Source organism: Liolophura sinensis, chromosome 8, assembly GCF_032854445.1.
Source record: "Liolophura sinensis isolate JHLJ2023 chromosome 8, CUHK_Ljap_v2, whole genome shotgun sequence".
Classification (NCBI taxonomy): Eukaryota; Metazoa; Mollusca; class Polyplacophora; order Chitonida; family Chitonidae; genus Liolophura; species Liolophura sinensis.
The window spans coordinates 1873253-1889047 of record NC_088302.1 but is presented as its reverse complement, the minus strand read 5'-3'; the positions used below and the strand labels follow the sequence as shown (position 1 = coordinate 1889047).

Sequence of the window (15795 nt, the reverse complement as noted above, 5' to 3'; positions counted from 1 at the left end):
CCTAATTCTTCAACCTTTTCAACTGCTTCTACAACCAATATTTTAAAACATTCTGAGAGAACTAAGAGGTGTAGAGAATAAATTACACAGTTTTATGACACTGCATCTTTAGTTATGCAGTGTCATAATAATTGTAAGCATAAAACCCAATGATTAAACATCATTTTGTGCTTGGAAAGGTTGAAGATTTTGAAGATCCTGTGGCACACTTTGTAACGTTCTTCATCTAGTTCCCCAGTTGATCCTGTCAGTGCATGCAACATAAATAAGTACATTGTACAATGTTAGTATTCCACAGCAGCAGGGAATCTACATGTAGGAAAATTTGTGACACTTTGGATCTTTAGTCCAAGGTTTTCTCCAGATTAAATGTCTAGAAGAGGTACAGTGCTCATTATGTTACTCCAGATAAACATAGGCATATGGACAGCTGATTTTAACCGGTTAAATCTTTGGATGAACATTTGCTCTGGAAGATCCAGAGCAATATCCTCACAATGGCACACTTTGAATGAATGAATATGTCTAAACTTCACTTTGGCAAAAATTCAGCCATATCTTGATGACACACTTTGAAATGCTCCACAGCTATAGTACTACTAGCTGTATGTCAAACGGTCACAGTGGATATTTGTATTCGGTTGAATGACCAGCAGAACTCTTTATTGCAATGAAGTTAGTGAGGCATGACAATGGACAATTTAAATGACTCCAAAAATCCAGATTATGGCCACTGAAAAACATGACAATAGTACACAGGTTCCTTCATCACATTGACTTAGTGTAGGTGTAGACAATATTCAGAACTCTTGTGACACATTTTCGGCATTAAAAAATTTTTATTCCTTAGAAAAAATAGTCAGGGATGGGGCCTGTATTATTCAGTGGAATATAATGTACACAATAACAATCAGTAGTACATAAATCTGTTTCATCTATTATTCAACATTCTAAATTACATAGTGTGTTTGTCAGATTAAAGCTGGAGCACAAAGAACATTAAATATATCTTTCAAGAAAGAAGTACATATTGCAAAACTTACAGAATTATGTACATATATTGTATCCACTGATAAAGTTTGAACATAACTATACAATGTACACAGCCACAATGACAGGGAAACGAAGGGATGCAAAAAATAAAATGTCTGCTGTGATTATCACCAACAAATAAACAAAGTTTTCAATACGAAATGAATATTGCACAATGCTGATACAGAATTCAACAAATCTACCCTACTATACATACTAAAGTTAGTTGGTCCTACTACAGGTAAAAACAGTCAGCCAAATAAAATTACAAATACAGTACAAAAATTTCAACGTACATGTACCTGGTTTCATGAGTGCTCGAGATGGATCTATAAATAACAGTGATGTATGATTCTAGTTACATGTACTCTGACACGGATGCTAGTTAAGACTAGGAATACACTTCAGTGAGATAGACTTTTGTGGAATATAATATATATGCCCCATTAATTGTGCGTTTGGATTTGGACATCATACTTTACACACTGCTACATGGACAATAATGGTAAAGATCCTTTGAATACAATACATTATTTCAAAAATCATGACATGACATTTGTTTTAATATTAATTACTTGAAAACAACAACAATGCTACACATTATTACATGCTTTAATGCTTTTAGTTTTAACATTTGTAGATTTTAGTACAAAAATAAATAAGTTCTGGAGATCTCCATAAATATAACATGTAATCCACAACACACTGACAGCATATGGCCATTGTAAAGACATGGTCTGCACTTCGTTTTGTTAAAGAGGACAACAGTGAGTAGCTATACCAGTATTTTTGGCTGTGCTGGTTATTTACCATCATCCAATTAGCTCAGGCTGCAAAATATAGGAAAAGTAGATATCAAATGATGCTGTCAGGCAGTTTATTGTCATTGAACTGATTATTCAGAAAGTTTCTCTCACACAACTTCAACAATCCATTTTCTTGTTGTTTTTTTAAGAAAGGTAACATGATTTACTGAAGAAAAATTGTTACGTTTCTTGTAATTAGGCCCTAGTTTAAAGGTATGTACAATGTTTCCATGTACAGATACACATTTTTCATTTCATTTCACCAAAATACATAAATAACATGATTTATATGCATTCTGTACATATAAATATGTGTACAAATTCAATGTATAACATAGGAATAGATGTAATTAAATATTTGGCGGGATTAAAACTGCGGGATTGGAGCTTGCTTGATCCAATTGACTGATACATTTTTAAATTATATTTATTGAAATGATCAGTAAAGAAAATTGACATCACAAAGAGTATATGAACATATCAAAGTGAAACTAAACACATCCACATGCTGACCACAAGTTAAATATGGGGTTTAATGACAAGATGAAAAATAACAAAGTTGTGAAGTCGCACAATATAAATAATAATATATCACTTACAGATTAATGGTATATATTTTTTATTGAATTAGAAAAACTTTAATTTCGTGTTAAAATAAAGAAATAGAATTTACAGTTTTGAGGGCAGGAGGAAGATTATTCCACACATGGGGACCTTTAATTCTAGCAAAAGGAAAAGATAAATTAGATGAGTAGAAAGGAAAATAAAGATTTGTACCTATCAACATCAGACAGCATGATAAAGAAGTTTCGAAATTGAATTGGCAGTGAAAATGACTGATGGTAAGGCTTATGCACTAAAAGCATGGTTTGATCAGTATTTATCTTGATCAGCGTTAGTAGTTTGAGATTTTTTAAATATTGGTCCCCTGTGTTCTAGTGGATGGGACTGGTTAATAATGTGAACCAGTCCCAAGATGTGAAACGTGTGTTACAACATACGATGTTGCAAGATGACAGGTATGGGAATATAAGATTATAGTAAAAAACATTCAAAGGTTTCTAGCTATTTTCTTAGACAATCCATTTATGTGAGATTTCCTGTTTAGCTTACTATTAAAGTATACTCCGGGAAATTTATAGTTGTCAACTCTGTCAACATTAACGGCATTAATGTTGAGTGATAAACTTTTCACACTTTTTATCAGGGCTAATTATCATAAATTTTGGTTTTACCTACTTTAAGGGAGAATTTGTTACCAACAGAGCCACAAAAAAGTTTGACCAGTTCAAAACATGTTTGATTAACTAAGGTAGCAGGGTCATTTCCAGTAAGGAATGTGCTCATATCATCAGTAAAAAGAGTGAGTGAGTGAATGCTTGGGGTTTAACATCGTACTTATCAATTTTTCAATCATATACGATGAAGGAATCCTTAGAGTGTATGTAATGTGCCTCCTTGTTGCAGGACGGATTTCTACCGCTCTTTCATCTAATGCTGCTTCACTGAGACGCCTTATGGCATCTATTTCAATCCATGATAAGTCAGAAAGTCTACGAATGACCTGCAAATTCTTAAATCAATTTAACAACACTATAAGCATTGAGACAAATGTTTTAATGTAGATTAAAGTGTAGTGAAGCCTTCACTCACCCTAAACGTACGGCTGCTGCATAGGACTGTATGGTCACCTCTTCTGGGATAGCAGGAAGACAGGGACGAGGGATTAAGGGACGGATTCGTTTCCTCAGACTGCTCCTCACGTACAGCTTCTGACTTTGGTACTTATTCTGCATGCTCACAACAGCTTCATTACATTCATACAGCTCAGCATCAGATATCTGGACAACCAAATGACAAACAACATACTCAAAATGACACAGAATGTTTTTAAGGGTTTAACGCTGTCTTAGTAGTGTTTGTTTAGTAACCTGAGGTATGAAACAAGGTTTAGCAGTATTGAGTTACCCAAGAAACATTGAAGTTGGGTAAGTCTATTCTTCCCCCCAAAATGACATTTTTTATACTGCTGTTCTATCACTCCCTCTGCAGAGGTTATGCAATTTAGACCAATCAACGACAAGCTTAGACCTTTGCAGCTGATCTAGATATTTCACAATTGCATATGTATGAGGTCGTGTCTTATTGCTGTGTGACACAAAAACATAAAAGTTTATTGTACGTGTATTATGACATCATACTGCTGAGCTCAGACTGGAACGAATGTTTCTTTTTCCACGTTGTGTTTCCATGGCGTGTGAGTGTAAAATATCCAATAATATAAAAATAAAAGCGATATCTGTAAACTGTGCGTAAGAACACTTTGAACACTGCAGGAAATTCTGACAGTTCACCTTTAACAGCTAATCTAATAAGTAAAAAGAATCAAATTCTTTTATTTGTAGGAAAAAAAAAAAAGCATGAAAAGGTATGGTGTACCGGCTGGTGTGTTAAACTCAGTGTTGTTTGAATGGTTACACAGCCCGCAACTAACAGCAGGGCAGAATGATCATTTAGTAGCAAGCACACATTGCAAGCATTATTAACACTGTTGTACTGTAGGTCTGCCAGAAACAGACAGAACACTCCTAATACACGTAGGAAAAAAAACATTTTAGAAATACATGCATTTCTTTAAATAAATGTATTTACAGTTTAATTCAGATTGAAATAGTTAATAGTTACATGGTCTTCATCGGAATGAACCCATTTCAAAACCTACAAACATGCCAAAAATAAAGTAACCTTGATTGTGTCTGTTCAAAGTACGATTATGACTGTCATGATGAAACTTACCTGGCAAAATGCCTGCAAGATGAACACTACTCTGACAACCTCTGCTGCATTAATGGTATCACAGAAATCCTGAAGAACAACGTCTAGCACAGACAAAGCCAGGGTACAGGGCTGAAAATTGATCACACATCAAATCAGACAAAAATTGAAACTGAAACTTACAATCCATTAAATATTTATCTTATAACAGATATAAAAACAACTTGCATGAAACACCCACTGTTAGACTCTGCTTTCTACATCAACAAAATAATGTATTAGCCGTCATTATTTGGCTTAGTGCAACACATGTACGCAACCACAAAACGCGAATCTACATCACACCTCTTTTAAACTCCTTACTCTCGGGAACACAATGTCAAAACCACACAGATCAGTTATACAATATACAAATTCATTTGTCCAAAGAAACCATGCACCGAGGTAACTTACTCGGAATAAGTTAAACTGGCTGCTCGAGAGACAGGCCTCCAGCTTAGATGTCAAGGACTGCCACAGGCCCTGAGTGAAGACCTGTCGATCCACCAAGCAAATCATTTCATAGTAGCTCTGTAAAAAGGTGAGAGATGTCACTGGTGGGCTCAGGTTGCAATTCAGCTTTTCCATCACTTTATTTTCCATGCGGATGAAATCAGATGGAGACCACGCCCTACGGTGTAATCGGGAAAATTCTTCTGGAGATGGTGATGTCTGGAATGGTATAAAGAGAAGGTCTGAACAGAAAATCAAGCAACTTAACTGCTGAAAATGAATGGCATGTTAACACTGAAGATCATAAAGCAGATCATGAAGATCGTGGATAAATAACTTCACATCAACATTTAATATTATCACAAATGTCTAAAATGCTGCCGAGGTGGCATTCCAACGCAATCATTCATTTGATGTATAATGCATTCCATTATATAGTTAACTCATCAGTTCCACACTAGGTGATCAACCTCAAGTATGAAGATGTACTCACGGAACCGGAGGCATGGACATCAGAAGCAATTCCAAAGCATGCAGCAGTCAAACACGACATGTACTTTGTCTGGACCTAAGTTCGACAAGAGGAAAGCAAAAAAAAAAACAATTACTCTGACACCTGCTTTTGTTAATCATTAAAAAGTGGTGAAGTATTGATTTTGCTTAATGGCACGTTTATATAAATTCTACGGGCACTAAATTAGAAAAGAAACTGGTCTCTTTGCAAACCTCATTTGTACTTCTATATTGATACAGCCAGTCCCATTACTGAAGTACTTGCATCTGTTCCAGGGCATAATCCAAGTTAATTTAGAGTCTGACTTCTTGACGCTTGAGCTCTCTTTTAAAGTCAACTTTTGGCAAAAATTTGTCCTTTCAGAGATAATGAAGTGCTTGTTGTATACAAAATTGAATCTTCATATCTGCTTTTTACGTCTAGATTACGGTTTCTGTTATAACTGATCTAGACTAGCACAAAACTAGGAGAAAGTGATGAAGTGTGCATGTATATACTTACTCGCACTTTTGACAGAAAACAATCCAACATATATGTTGCAGAAATCAGGACTTCTGAGCCACAGGAAAAAAAAGCTTTCAAACAACGCAGGTTGAATACTGCAATTTCCCTCAACTTCCTCCGGTAAGCCTTGTCTGGGTTTGACTGAAACAAATACATGTGATATTCCATTTCAAATTTTATATCCATCAAGCAAGTCAAGTAAAATTTTCACTATTCTGATATACATGATGGTAAGTCATCAATAAGTGCTTTTATATGTAGGGCATGTTATGCACAAATCTTTGTAAATTACAAAGCCATGTAAAATCCACAGAAAGTGGGAGCTTATAAATCAGAAGTTATAAATTACCAATTCACGGTAGTTTTCCACATGCTGTACATTGGATCGGTGTTTCAAGTCTTCTGCAACTTTCTTCACCAAACTGGATAGCTGGGGAAAAACAGACTGTCACTGGCAATCACAGGTACCGATACATCGTAAAACAAGCCACAAATAGTCTGGCTATGGCAAGCATACATGAGACTAGTTTCAAATTTTCCTGATACTTTCAGTTCCTAGAGTGTAATTTCTGCAAAGCATATTTTGCTTTGTTTTGTGGCAGTTGGTCAACCTGCAGTACTTTAAGGCCTTATAAGTGTATAAATTACCCAGCATGATCAAAAACTGAAAACTGTCCAATCAATGCACATTAGTGAAACAATGACATAGCTTACAACATTTTATTAGTTCATAAATGTCGATCTGAAAAACTTGCACTTAAAATTTGCTCACCTTTTAACAATCTTTATTATTTTGAACAGAACAGAAAGGCAATAATATGTGGACAACATACTTTTTCCCAGTGGTTTACAGGAATATGTCTCTGTAGTTGTTCTAACATCTCCATCCTACACTGATCAGATGTCCAACTCTCTTCATGCCCATGATCTCTGATGTTCTGATTGTTGACCATCTTGCAATACACAGTGTCACACACAAAAGTGTCACATCAGATTATCACGATTCATTCCATTCTTTCACAGCATCTGCTTGGGATCAATCTCACTGGGATCCTTATAAATTACTTTAACCTGAAAAGAGAACAGATATTTGAAAAAAAAAAAAGAAAAAAAAATGCTGGCTTAAATACTAGAGATCTCTTCCACACAAATCCCTGTAAAATGAGAATAAAGATGCATGGACACAATAATGTTACTTAAGGCTGTAAAAATAGCTACATGTAGGTTGTGTGAAAAAAAAATCATTTTGCAAGAGTGTTTCCAACAATTTGACTTTTATTTCACATATCTAATGGTAAAGTATCATCAAAGATATTTAGTCTCTAAACCAATGTGAACAACTAACCAAGTCCCTAAAAGTAGGTTATATATGAACCTTATCAGACAAATTCTAGCTGTGCTAGATGGAAATTGTAGAAGTTGAAACAAGGAAAGAAATCAGTCATCAAAGTTTAAATCCGCCCAATAATGGACACACCTGTACAAACAACCTACCTCCACCCCACTCTTTACTGCCACAGGAAATTGCTTAAGAGATTATGTTAGGACCCCCTCTGAGCTGTATACAGTCATAATGACTTGCTTGCACTTGTTCAGTGGCAAAAGATTATTAGGACGGGAAGATTTTTTTAAAAGACCAAAACCATATGTATTTATCAAATGAAAAAATCAAAACTGACTGTACGTTGTAACTCCTACAAACCCTCTATTAAATGAACTGTCTAAGCCTGTACTTTCTTTTCACTCTGTGGAATCGTTATAATAAAAACTCACTGGGAATAAGTTTTTCTGCATAGTAAATTATATGTCCGTAGTTTATAAATTATATGAAGAGTAAGATTAACTGACGGGAACTTGCCTGAAAATCTTACCCCTGCAGTTCACAACGCTGCAGCAATCTTTCTCAGAAGCCATTAACAAGGCGCTACAAACTAATAACAATGAAACTCTCCATGCACGTCCGTTCAGCAGTCCTCCTGCGGCTTGGAAAATGACATAAGGAATCTTTGGGGTTTTGACAAAAGGCTTTCAAAGTTGGCGCCCGGTCCGCGTTATTAGAAACAATTTGATTGGTTAAAGACAAGACCCGGCTTTTGTAAAGTACATTTTCATTGGTTGCTGCTTCCCGTCTGACCTGTTATTGTTTCTGCAGCTATTGTCACTCGTTTTGCACCTCATCTGAATGAAGAATCATCGAAGGAATACACACTCTTACCTCTCTATTTGATAAGTTGACCCTTACTGCAATTTGCGCCTTCTTGCTGATCACTACGATATCGCTACGAACGAGCACTACGCTGCAGTGTTTTACTGATCTTAGGTTTTGACAGCTATGACCGCATTCCTGACCTCCTGAGCACAGAAATATCCTTCCGACAAGAAGGTAAGTTCCTCAGTTTTTAGAAACATCGTCATCGGTAGGGCTGCTAGACTGGCCCTTTGTTGTATTTTGCAAACACTGTAAGCTCTTTATCAGATGTTGTAGAAATTTTTTACTATACAGCCGAGATTAACCCAGTAAAAATACGTCTGTCGGGCACGCGGTGGATTGATTTCCACTTGACGTCAGTAAAGGGACTTAATGTAGTTCCCGCACACATCTAATTATTTCGTTCTTTCATTTCTTTTCGTAATTTTTGAAGAACCCCGTCGAAAATGGAGCTATAGAGAAACCAATGTAAAGTGCAGTTCCTAGTGAACCAGAGGAGCTCTTTGGTTCCCAGGTCTTGTCTTGTCTTGAGCCAGGTAAGCATGAATTTTTCTAGAAACAGAAACCTCATTTGGAGTTTTCCACCAAAATCCCCGGGCGTGTATGTTTTTTTATTGACAGCTGACTCAATCATGATGCTTAATGCTGACACGGGCACATATTAAACTTTCTTACGAAATCATTTTGATTAAAGACTGTCTCTGTAAATATACTTGATGTGTGATGCTGTTTGAAGACGAAACACAGCAGTGAGAAAGATCGTAGAGAAAGAAAACTTTTCAGGGAAAAAGTGGGTCAGCTGTACAGGACGCAGCAGTCAGCAGGGGGCTTTGTTAGTGAGATTTTTGACGGTTGACAGTTGACAGATATTAGGCGGGCTCTGACAGCCCAAGTCTAAGGCCACAAATTTGCTGATGTTTGCTTTGGTAAATTTTTTTTGTTTTGTTTTGTTTTTTCTTGACTACATGTAAGTCAGTTCTTATTGGTTAGCTTTGTTTTAGTGAGACAGAATTCTAGTTATTAATTCACTAAACCTGCGTTGACATTTACTGAGTTTTTTGCCTTTGGTTTAACTCAACTCTTGCTGAGTTAGCATTCACATGACATAAGTTGAATTGATCTGTGACATCTGTAAACCTCTATTTTGTGATTTCAGGTACCTGGGCAAGATGTGGGGGTGCAGGAAGCAACCTCAGAGTGCTTTGGATGCTAAACATCTAGTAATGATGCTTGGGAAAGCCCTTAAGAAAGAGAGAGAGCAATGGAAGCCACGAGTGTTCCGGAAGACTACAACCATAGTGTGTATTGTCATAATTAATAAATTTTACGAAAGATCTTTACTGACATTTTCTTATAATTATTTGTTGTGTTCAAAGTATTTTAAGTTTACTCACACACAAAACTTGAATGAATAGGTGTTGATTTGGTGGTTTTTACAGTAAATAAATCAAGTTTCCATTGCTGTCATTAATTTTGGGGAGTAGTAAACTTTCTAATGGGAGTGCTCTAAAATTCAATAATTAACTGAACATCCATCAGCATTTATTTCTATCTTCAAGTAAACTTTCTACTTTCATGTTTCAACATAGAAATTTGGTTGTAAGTGGGAATGTCTGCGAAATACCTGCGTGTGGACTCTGCTCTGGTTTTCTCCCACCATTGTGCTGGCCGCAGTCCTATCATTATGTTAAATATAATTAGATAAATTAACCAGCAAAGGGAATTTAGCTGTTTTCCCACCATTTTATCAACCAACTGCTTTGAAAGGAAGTCAGTCAGTTAAACATTACAAAATGTTCAGATTTACACCAGTTGATTCCACCTGCAAGTGTACCATGTGTTACTAGTCAATGTTTCCAGACCGTTCCTAAAAACTAAAATGACCCCATCAGAAATTTGTGGTTGGTTTTCTTTTACTCTGTTAAATCTAGGACTAATATATATTATTGTATATAATAGTCTCAAGTAAAATGTAAGAACTAATGCATTTGATTTTAAAGAAACAAACTTTAAGATAAAAAATTCTGTCAGAAGCTCAAAAAAAACCTTTCAGTGTAAAAAAACAAAAAGGCTATTTTGGAGGGTTGGTCTGGATATTCCAAAATGAACTATCACCCCATGAATATATAATGGTGAAGATATATTAAACTTGACATACATGTTACCTACCTCAGGGTAAAGAATATTTATAAGAAAGGCTTTGCTGTTATTTAACAGGAGGAAGTTTGTGAGGAACACCGTAATGAAGCAGTATTATGGCTGCGGAATCTAAACCAGCACTTTCAGTTTTCATCAGAGAGCCTTGGTTTAGCCATTGCTATATTTGACCAGTTCCTTCAGCTGGTAAAGGTATGTCAACATCTCACTTGTTCATCATTTGGTGTTTTCTCTGTCATTTAATCGTTACGTGCTGTACTATTAACAGAGTAAATGTAAACTAATTCAGGTGACTCGCATCATATTCAAAGTGTTTATTCTGAAAGACGTTCGGTTGTGATTATTGTGTAATCAATTCTCTATTTGTTTTGGGGGTTTTTTTTAGGTCCGACCCAAGTATCTGAGATGTATTGCAATAAGCTGTTACTATCTGGCAGCCAAAACACTTGAGGAGGATGAGGTGAGTGGAGTATCAAGATCTGTGGCACCTAAATAGTCCCACTGGCACCTAATATGGCATTGAACATCCGGTCACGCGCCGATGCAGGATTGAAACAGGATTCCCAGTTGACCAGTGTTATTCTGAGATCCATACTACCTGGCTTTATAGCTTTCAGAAATTCATATCTGTACCGTGTCCTTCCATTCAATAACCTCAGGCATTGTAGAAATGTACAAATCCATGAATTTCCCTCTGTGCACACAATTATTTATAATATTATCCATTCATGATGATAGCCTAAATACAGGCACGAGGATTACACTGAAATGCTTGTTTCTTTTCTGTGTCTGTTCCCAGGTTAAAAAATCAAGGAACCGAAAGTCAGTTTCTCACAAGAAAGGCTTGGCTGCTCACTCAGTACTGCTCAGTAAAAATTGAACTCAAAATGAACCTTCAAAATGTGGCTAAAGTTGTCACTAGCACTTGTACTTTTTTGCCACGATTGGTCTTACGAAATATGGATCCTTTACAATCTCAGTGTGTACAGTGACCCTGTTATGCTATCTGCCGTGATTAACAGGATGTACCAAAGCTGATGAATTACACAAAGGACAGAAAGCTAGTCAATACCTTTGACCAAGAAAATTGTGTTTCATATGAAATTCGGATTGTGAGATTCGTTTAGGGCAAGGCTGTTGTTGAAGTTAAATTGAACACATGCTCCATTGCACTCGGTAGGGGAATAGCTCAGCTGACAAAGGGAAGCGTACCCAGTTCTCTCCCTTTTTGTGAAATAAGAGAGTTTATGCTGTCTCCATAGTTTGTAGTCAGACATGTCTATGACTCAGTGATAGTTCATGCATTTTAAACGAAAAGATTAAGGGATTATGGTAATCTTGAATGTACAGTAAAGTAAATGATAATTAAGTTGGCAACAAACACCAAAATTTATTTGATGAAATGCCATTAATAATTAAACTAGTACAGGTAAATTGGTTCTCATAGAAGAAATTGTTGGGAACCCCAAAAAATTTCCCACCGTTTCCCAAGTAAAATGCACACAGACCGAAAAAGCATTTCCCATTAATTCTTAAATCCTCATGCTTGTAAATAGCACTGCAAGTCTGCCAGTATCAAATTCCATCTCTTCAGGTACAAACTAAGCGACAAAAATGTACAAAAAACTAGTTCGAATGAATGGGTTTGGAAACTTGTCACCCATGCCTCAGAAAGTTACTTGCAGGCCTGCACTGCCATTTTGTCGATAAGTAATTCCAGCTGACTGTATACATTTATACCTGACTAGAATGAGTGTGTTTGGGTTGTATTATTGCAGGTTATTCCTAGCACCACGGATCTTGTGCGTGGAAGTCAGAGTGGTTGCACTGTAGCCGAGGTTTGTCGAATGGAGCGGCTAGTTCTAGACAAACTGAACTGGAATATCAACTTTGTGACCTCTGTTGACTTCCTTCATATGGTGAGTTGGCTTGTGTTATAGGGACTATATTCGCTTACATTTGTTTTGATAACTGGGACCTGTAAAAACTTGAAATATGTTCTGTCAGAATTTTTAAATGTTGTGTGAATTTAGGCTTTTGAGGTATAAATTCAGTATTTGAATTTTTTTTTTTTTTTACAATACAGTAATTGCTATGTGGAATGTGTCAAAAAGGAAACATTTTTTAACTTTCTCCATTTTGAGCCTGTCTGTATTGAAGTAACTTGCAAACATAAGTGAACAACAAACAAAGAAGAGTTATAAAGACCTCCTGACACTATCACTGATGTTGCTTTGCAGATCCATGTGATAATGATGAAGAACAACCCACACTTGCTTGATGGGCTGAGCAGCATGACGCCTTCACAGCACATCAGCATCCTCCGCAGCAAGCTGATCATTTGTTTGGGTCATGGATCTCTCATGCTATTCCCACCGGCCCTACTGGCTTTAGCGTTGATCAGTTTGGAACTGGAGCAGTTTACATCCATCTGGTTTCCAACCATTGTTTCTTTGCAAAAGATGGTCCAGGTAAGAATATTGTTAATGAAACTGTGAGATTGCACGAAGAAATAAACTGCTCTGACAGTAGTGATGGATTGTGTTGATTATGCAGATAAACCTCCACTTCTCAGTAATTTTGAATTGGTTTACCAGATGGCATTACCAACTGTCAGTACATAATTGATTATGATGTGCTTAGAAAGCAGTGGCACACTAAGAGCTTTTGGTACAAAGAGTCAAATGAAGGTAATCCAATTTTGTTGACCTGTATTTTATCTCGCTTCCATCTTGAAATAATTCTTAGGAAAGATTTTATCGTTTGTTTCTTATTGCTATGTGGTCACCTTAACTTTAGCTGTGCTATATTTAGCTTTAGCAGTTGTGTGTGTGTACATCTCTCTGCATCTAATTTTGCAACCCTCTTGTGAAATAATCATGTTTTAACAATGAAGACACATCATCCTATGATGACTTAAGTGTGAAACTGAACTAAACCAACTGGAATTTATTGTTCTTTTTTTTGTTTCCCTGTAGAAAATTGTTGTTCAGATTTGCTGAGATTTGTACTGTTTTCCATTAACTGGCATCTTTCATTGTTCTAGGTGGATAGTAAACATCTTATCCATTGTCGAGAGCAAGTGGCTCAGTGTTTGGCCAGCAAAAATCATCTCCAGACCAGCTACAGGTTCTCCAGCTTAACACGACCCAAAGTGAAATCCAACAAACGCAAAGTTGATCTCATGGCCGAAGAGGTGGATGAAATCTATGACAGTATCAAACGACTGTACAGTGAGGAGACTGTGGAGGAAGTACTGGTGAATGTGAGGCCGTCCTGCAGTTCAGAGGCTCGACAGGACCCTGAGGAAATGAGCTTCGCTCAAATTCAAGCCGTTTCAGCCACCTGAGCAAGTTCTGTGTGCCCTACATCTACCCAGATGGGTTTTCACTTTCTCAGATGAATTTTATTTCCCCACAGATCTATCAGTAGACACCCCAACCAACGAAGAAGTATTACATTCTTACAATTCAGGAAGAACAACTGATAAAATAACAGGAACTTGTGTAACTGTTTTGTTTTGTATTTTACCTGAGAAACTGGTTGAACCTGTTGTGCAGCACAGGGATTTTTTTTTTCTTTCTTTTAATTTCTTTGAGTTTTTCGCTCAGAGTTGAGGTTAGAATTAAAGTTGTAAGGCAGCAAACATTGTACTACTTTACTGACCTAGCCTGTTATATTGGAACAAATGGAATAACAAACTGGGAGTTGTACAAATGTGTGGAAGTCTTTTCATTTCTGGAAATATGGCGGAGTTTTAGGGTAAGCTGACGTGCCAACATGATAGTGTGTGTTGAAGGATGTGTAGATGATGAACTATGGATTGTAGCTCGACAGATGGTAGTTGTGCTATTGTAAATCTCTTGTACTGATATGTTTCTTCTGAGCTTTTGTACAGTTCTAGCATTTTGTGTTCCGCTGTAGTTATATTGGCTTTCTGTGTAAACTGTGAAACAGAAATATTTTAGTATTGTACAGTTCAGTTTTAGCCTCTTAGGACTTTGTAAATGTTTTATATTCATCTAGAAGAGATGAAAGTGAACGATTGTGGACCGAATGAGGAAGAATGCTTGAGGAAGGTTGATGTGGACCACATCAGTGCCGTGACGTTTTAAGCTGTGATCATTCTGAACAAGCAATGAAGTGTTGAGCACAAAACTTCTTCCACACTTGATTTGTGAAGGTTGTTAAACGCAGAAGGTATCAAAACTGTTTTAAGTTTTAATGGGCTCGTGATTGGAACGTCAGACGAATATTTTTATTCCATTATACAACTCTGAATTCTTAATATCAAATTTTGTTTTAAAACCCACTCATTATGACTGAAATCTTTATACTCTTTCTATCTGGGTTCAATATCAATTTTTGCAACAATCACCTAACTGTGTGAAAACAGGTTGTAAACTATATAGGAAGGCAATCTTCTAATCTGGTCCAACAGTAATAAACAAGATTGAAAATGCAGGCTGTTTTCTCTCATGTCATGACAACTATATAATGAAACAAGGTTTCTTGTCAACATAAATTGTATGTTGAGCCTTTTCTTCAATTTGTCACACCTAAGTATCAACAAGATATGACCTACACAGTGTGTCCGGTCCGTCTCTTTATGGTTGAAGGGATAAGAGCAGGGTATTGCTGCTATCATTGGGCCCTTCACTAATGAGGTGGCATGTTCGAATTCATGTCTTGCTATTTTGGTCATGGCCTTGTCAAGATATTTGTCAGAGGTTGGTGGTTTATTCCTGAGTTTCCTTTATCCACAAACACTTATGAAATAAAACCATTAACGGTTCTTGGGCGTTTGAACACGATTTAATCAGATAGTGTGCTGATCACTGAATTGAGCTTGTAAATGAAATGGATGTACCATAGGAATATTTCTGAAGGGATGATAGACTGAAATAATGTAAGGAACTCCTCAGAAAAGCAGGATTAAATTGCATACTTGGGTTTTACAGAAGTTCTGTTTTATAACTTTAGTTTATGCTGATTTTAACACGTGGTTACGAAGTAGTGTATGACACACCCAAGCAACCGTGCAATGTAAGCTATAATCCGTGAGATTGTTATTGCATTGGAATAAGTGCGGATGTGAATAGTTCTTCAATGCCTATAAGGGACTGACAAACAAGCCAATCCTGTCTGGACTGGTAGCTCAGTTATAGAGCGATGAGGCTAGGTACAATGAGTAAGGAGTTAGTATCGAGCCGGAAAATCAGTATGTATTGATGTATTATTGGTTTGTGTGTGATTTTTCCACAGTTGGGATAGCATGTTTTTGTGGCTGTCATAACCCCAAACTT

The 15795-nt window shown here is 36.6% G+C and overlaps 2 protein-coding genes across 3 annotated transcripts; one reads left to right on the top strand and one right to left on the bottom strand.

Annotated features, from left to right (window-relative positions):
* Nucleotides 1–69: 69 nt before the first annotated feature.
* LOC135472824 (cyclin-G2-like) lies at nt 70–8500 on the bottom strand. Of its 2 annotated transcripts, none has more exons than XM_064752513.1 (9): nt 8339–8500; nt 6957–7194; nt 6473–6568; nt 6121–6264; nt 5599–5673; nt 5067–5324; nt 4635–4745; nt 3492–3679; nt 70–1862 (listed from the first exon to the last, which is right to left on the bottom strand). In XM_064752513.1, exons 2-9 carry the CDS (start codon nt 7074–7076, stop codon nt 1853–1855), a joined length of 1002 nt encoding a protein of 333 aa, XP_064608583.1. In that variant the 5' UTR covers nt 7077–7194; nt 8339–8500; the 3' UTR covers nt 70–1852. The 2 variants fall into 2 exon arrangements, with proteins under 2 accessions (XP_064608583.1, XP_064608584.1); XM_064752514.1 differs by having other exon boundaries at nt 6473–6553.
* A 188-nt stretch (nt 8501–8688) lies between these two features.
* Nucleotides 8689–14953, top strand: LOC135472629 (cyclin-I-like). The gene is made up of 7 exons (XM_064752228.1): nt 8689–8868; nt 9489–9630; nt 10550–10681; nt 10875–10949; nt 12268–12408; nt 12730–12960; nt 13536–14953. The coding sequence occupies exons 2-7, from the start codon at nt 9502–9504 to the stop codon at nt 13836–13838; spliced, it is 1011 nt and encodes a 336-aa protein (XP_064608298.1). The 5' UTR covers nt 8689–8868; nt 9489–9501; the 3' UTR covers nt 13839–14953.
* The last annotated feature ends 842 nt before the right edge of the window (nt 14954–15795 follow it).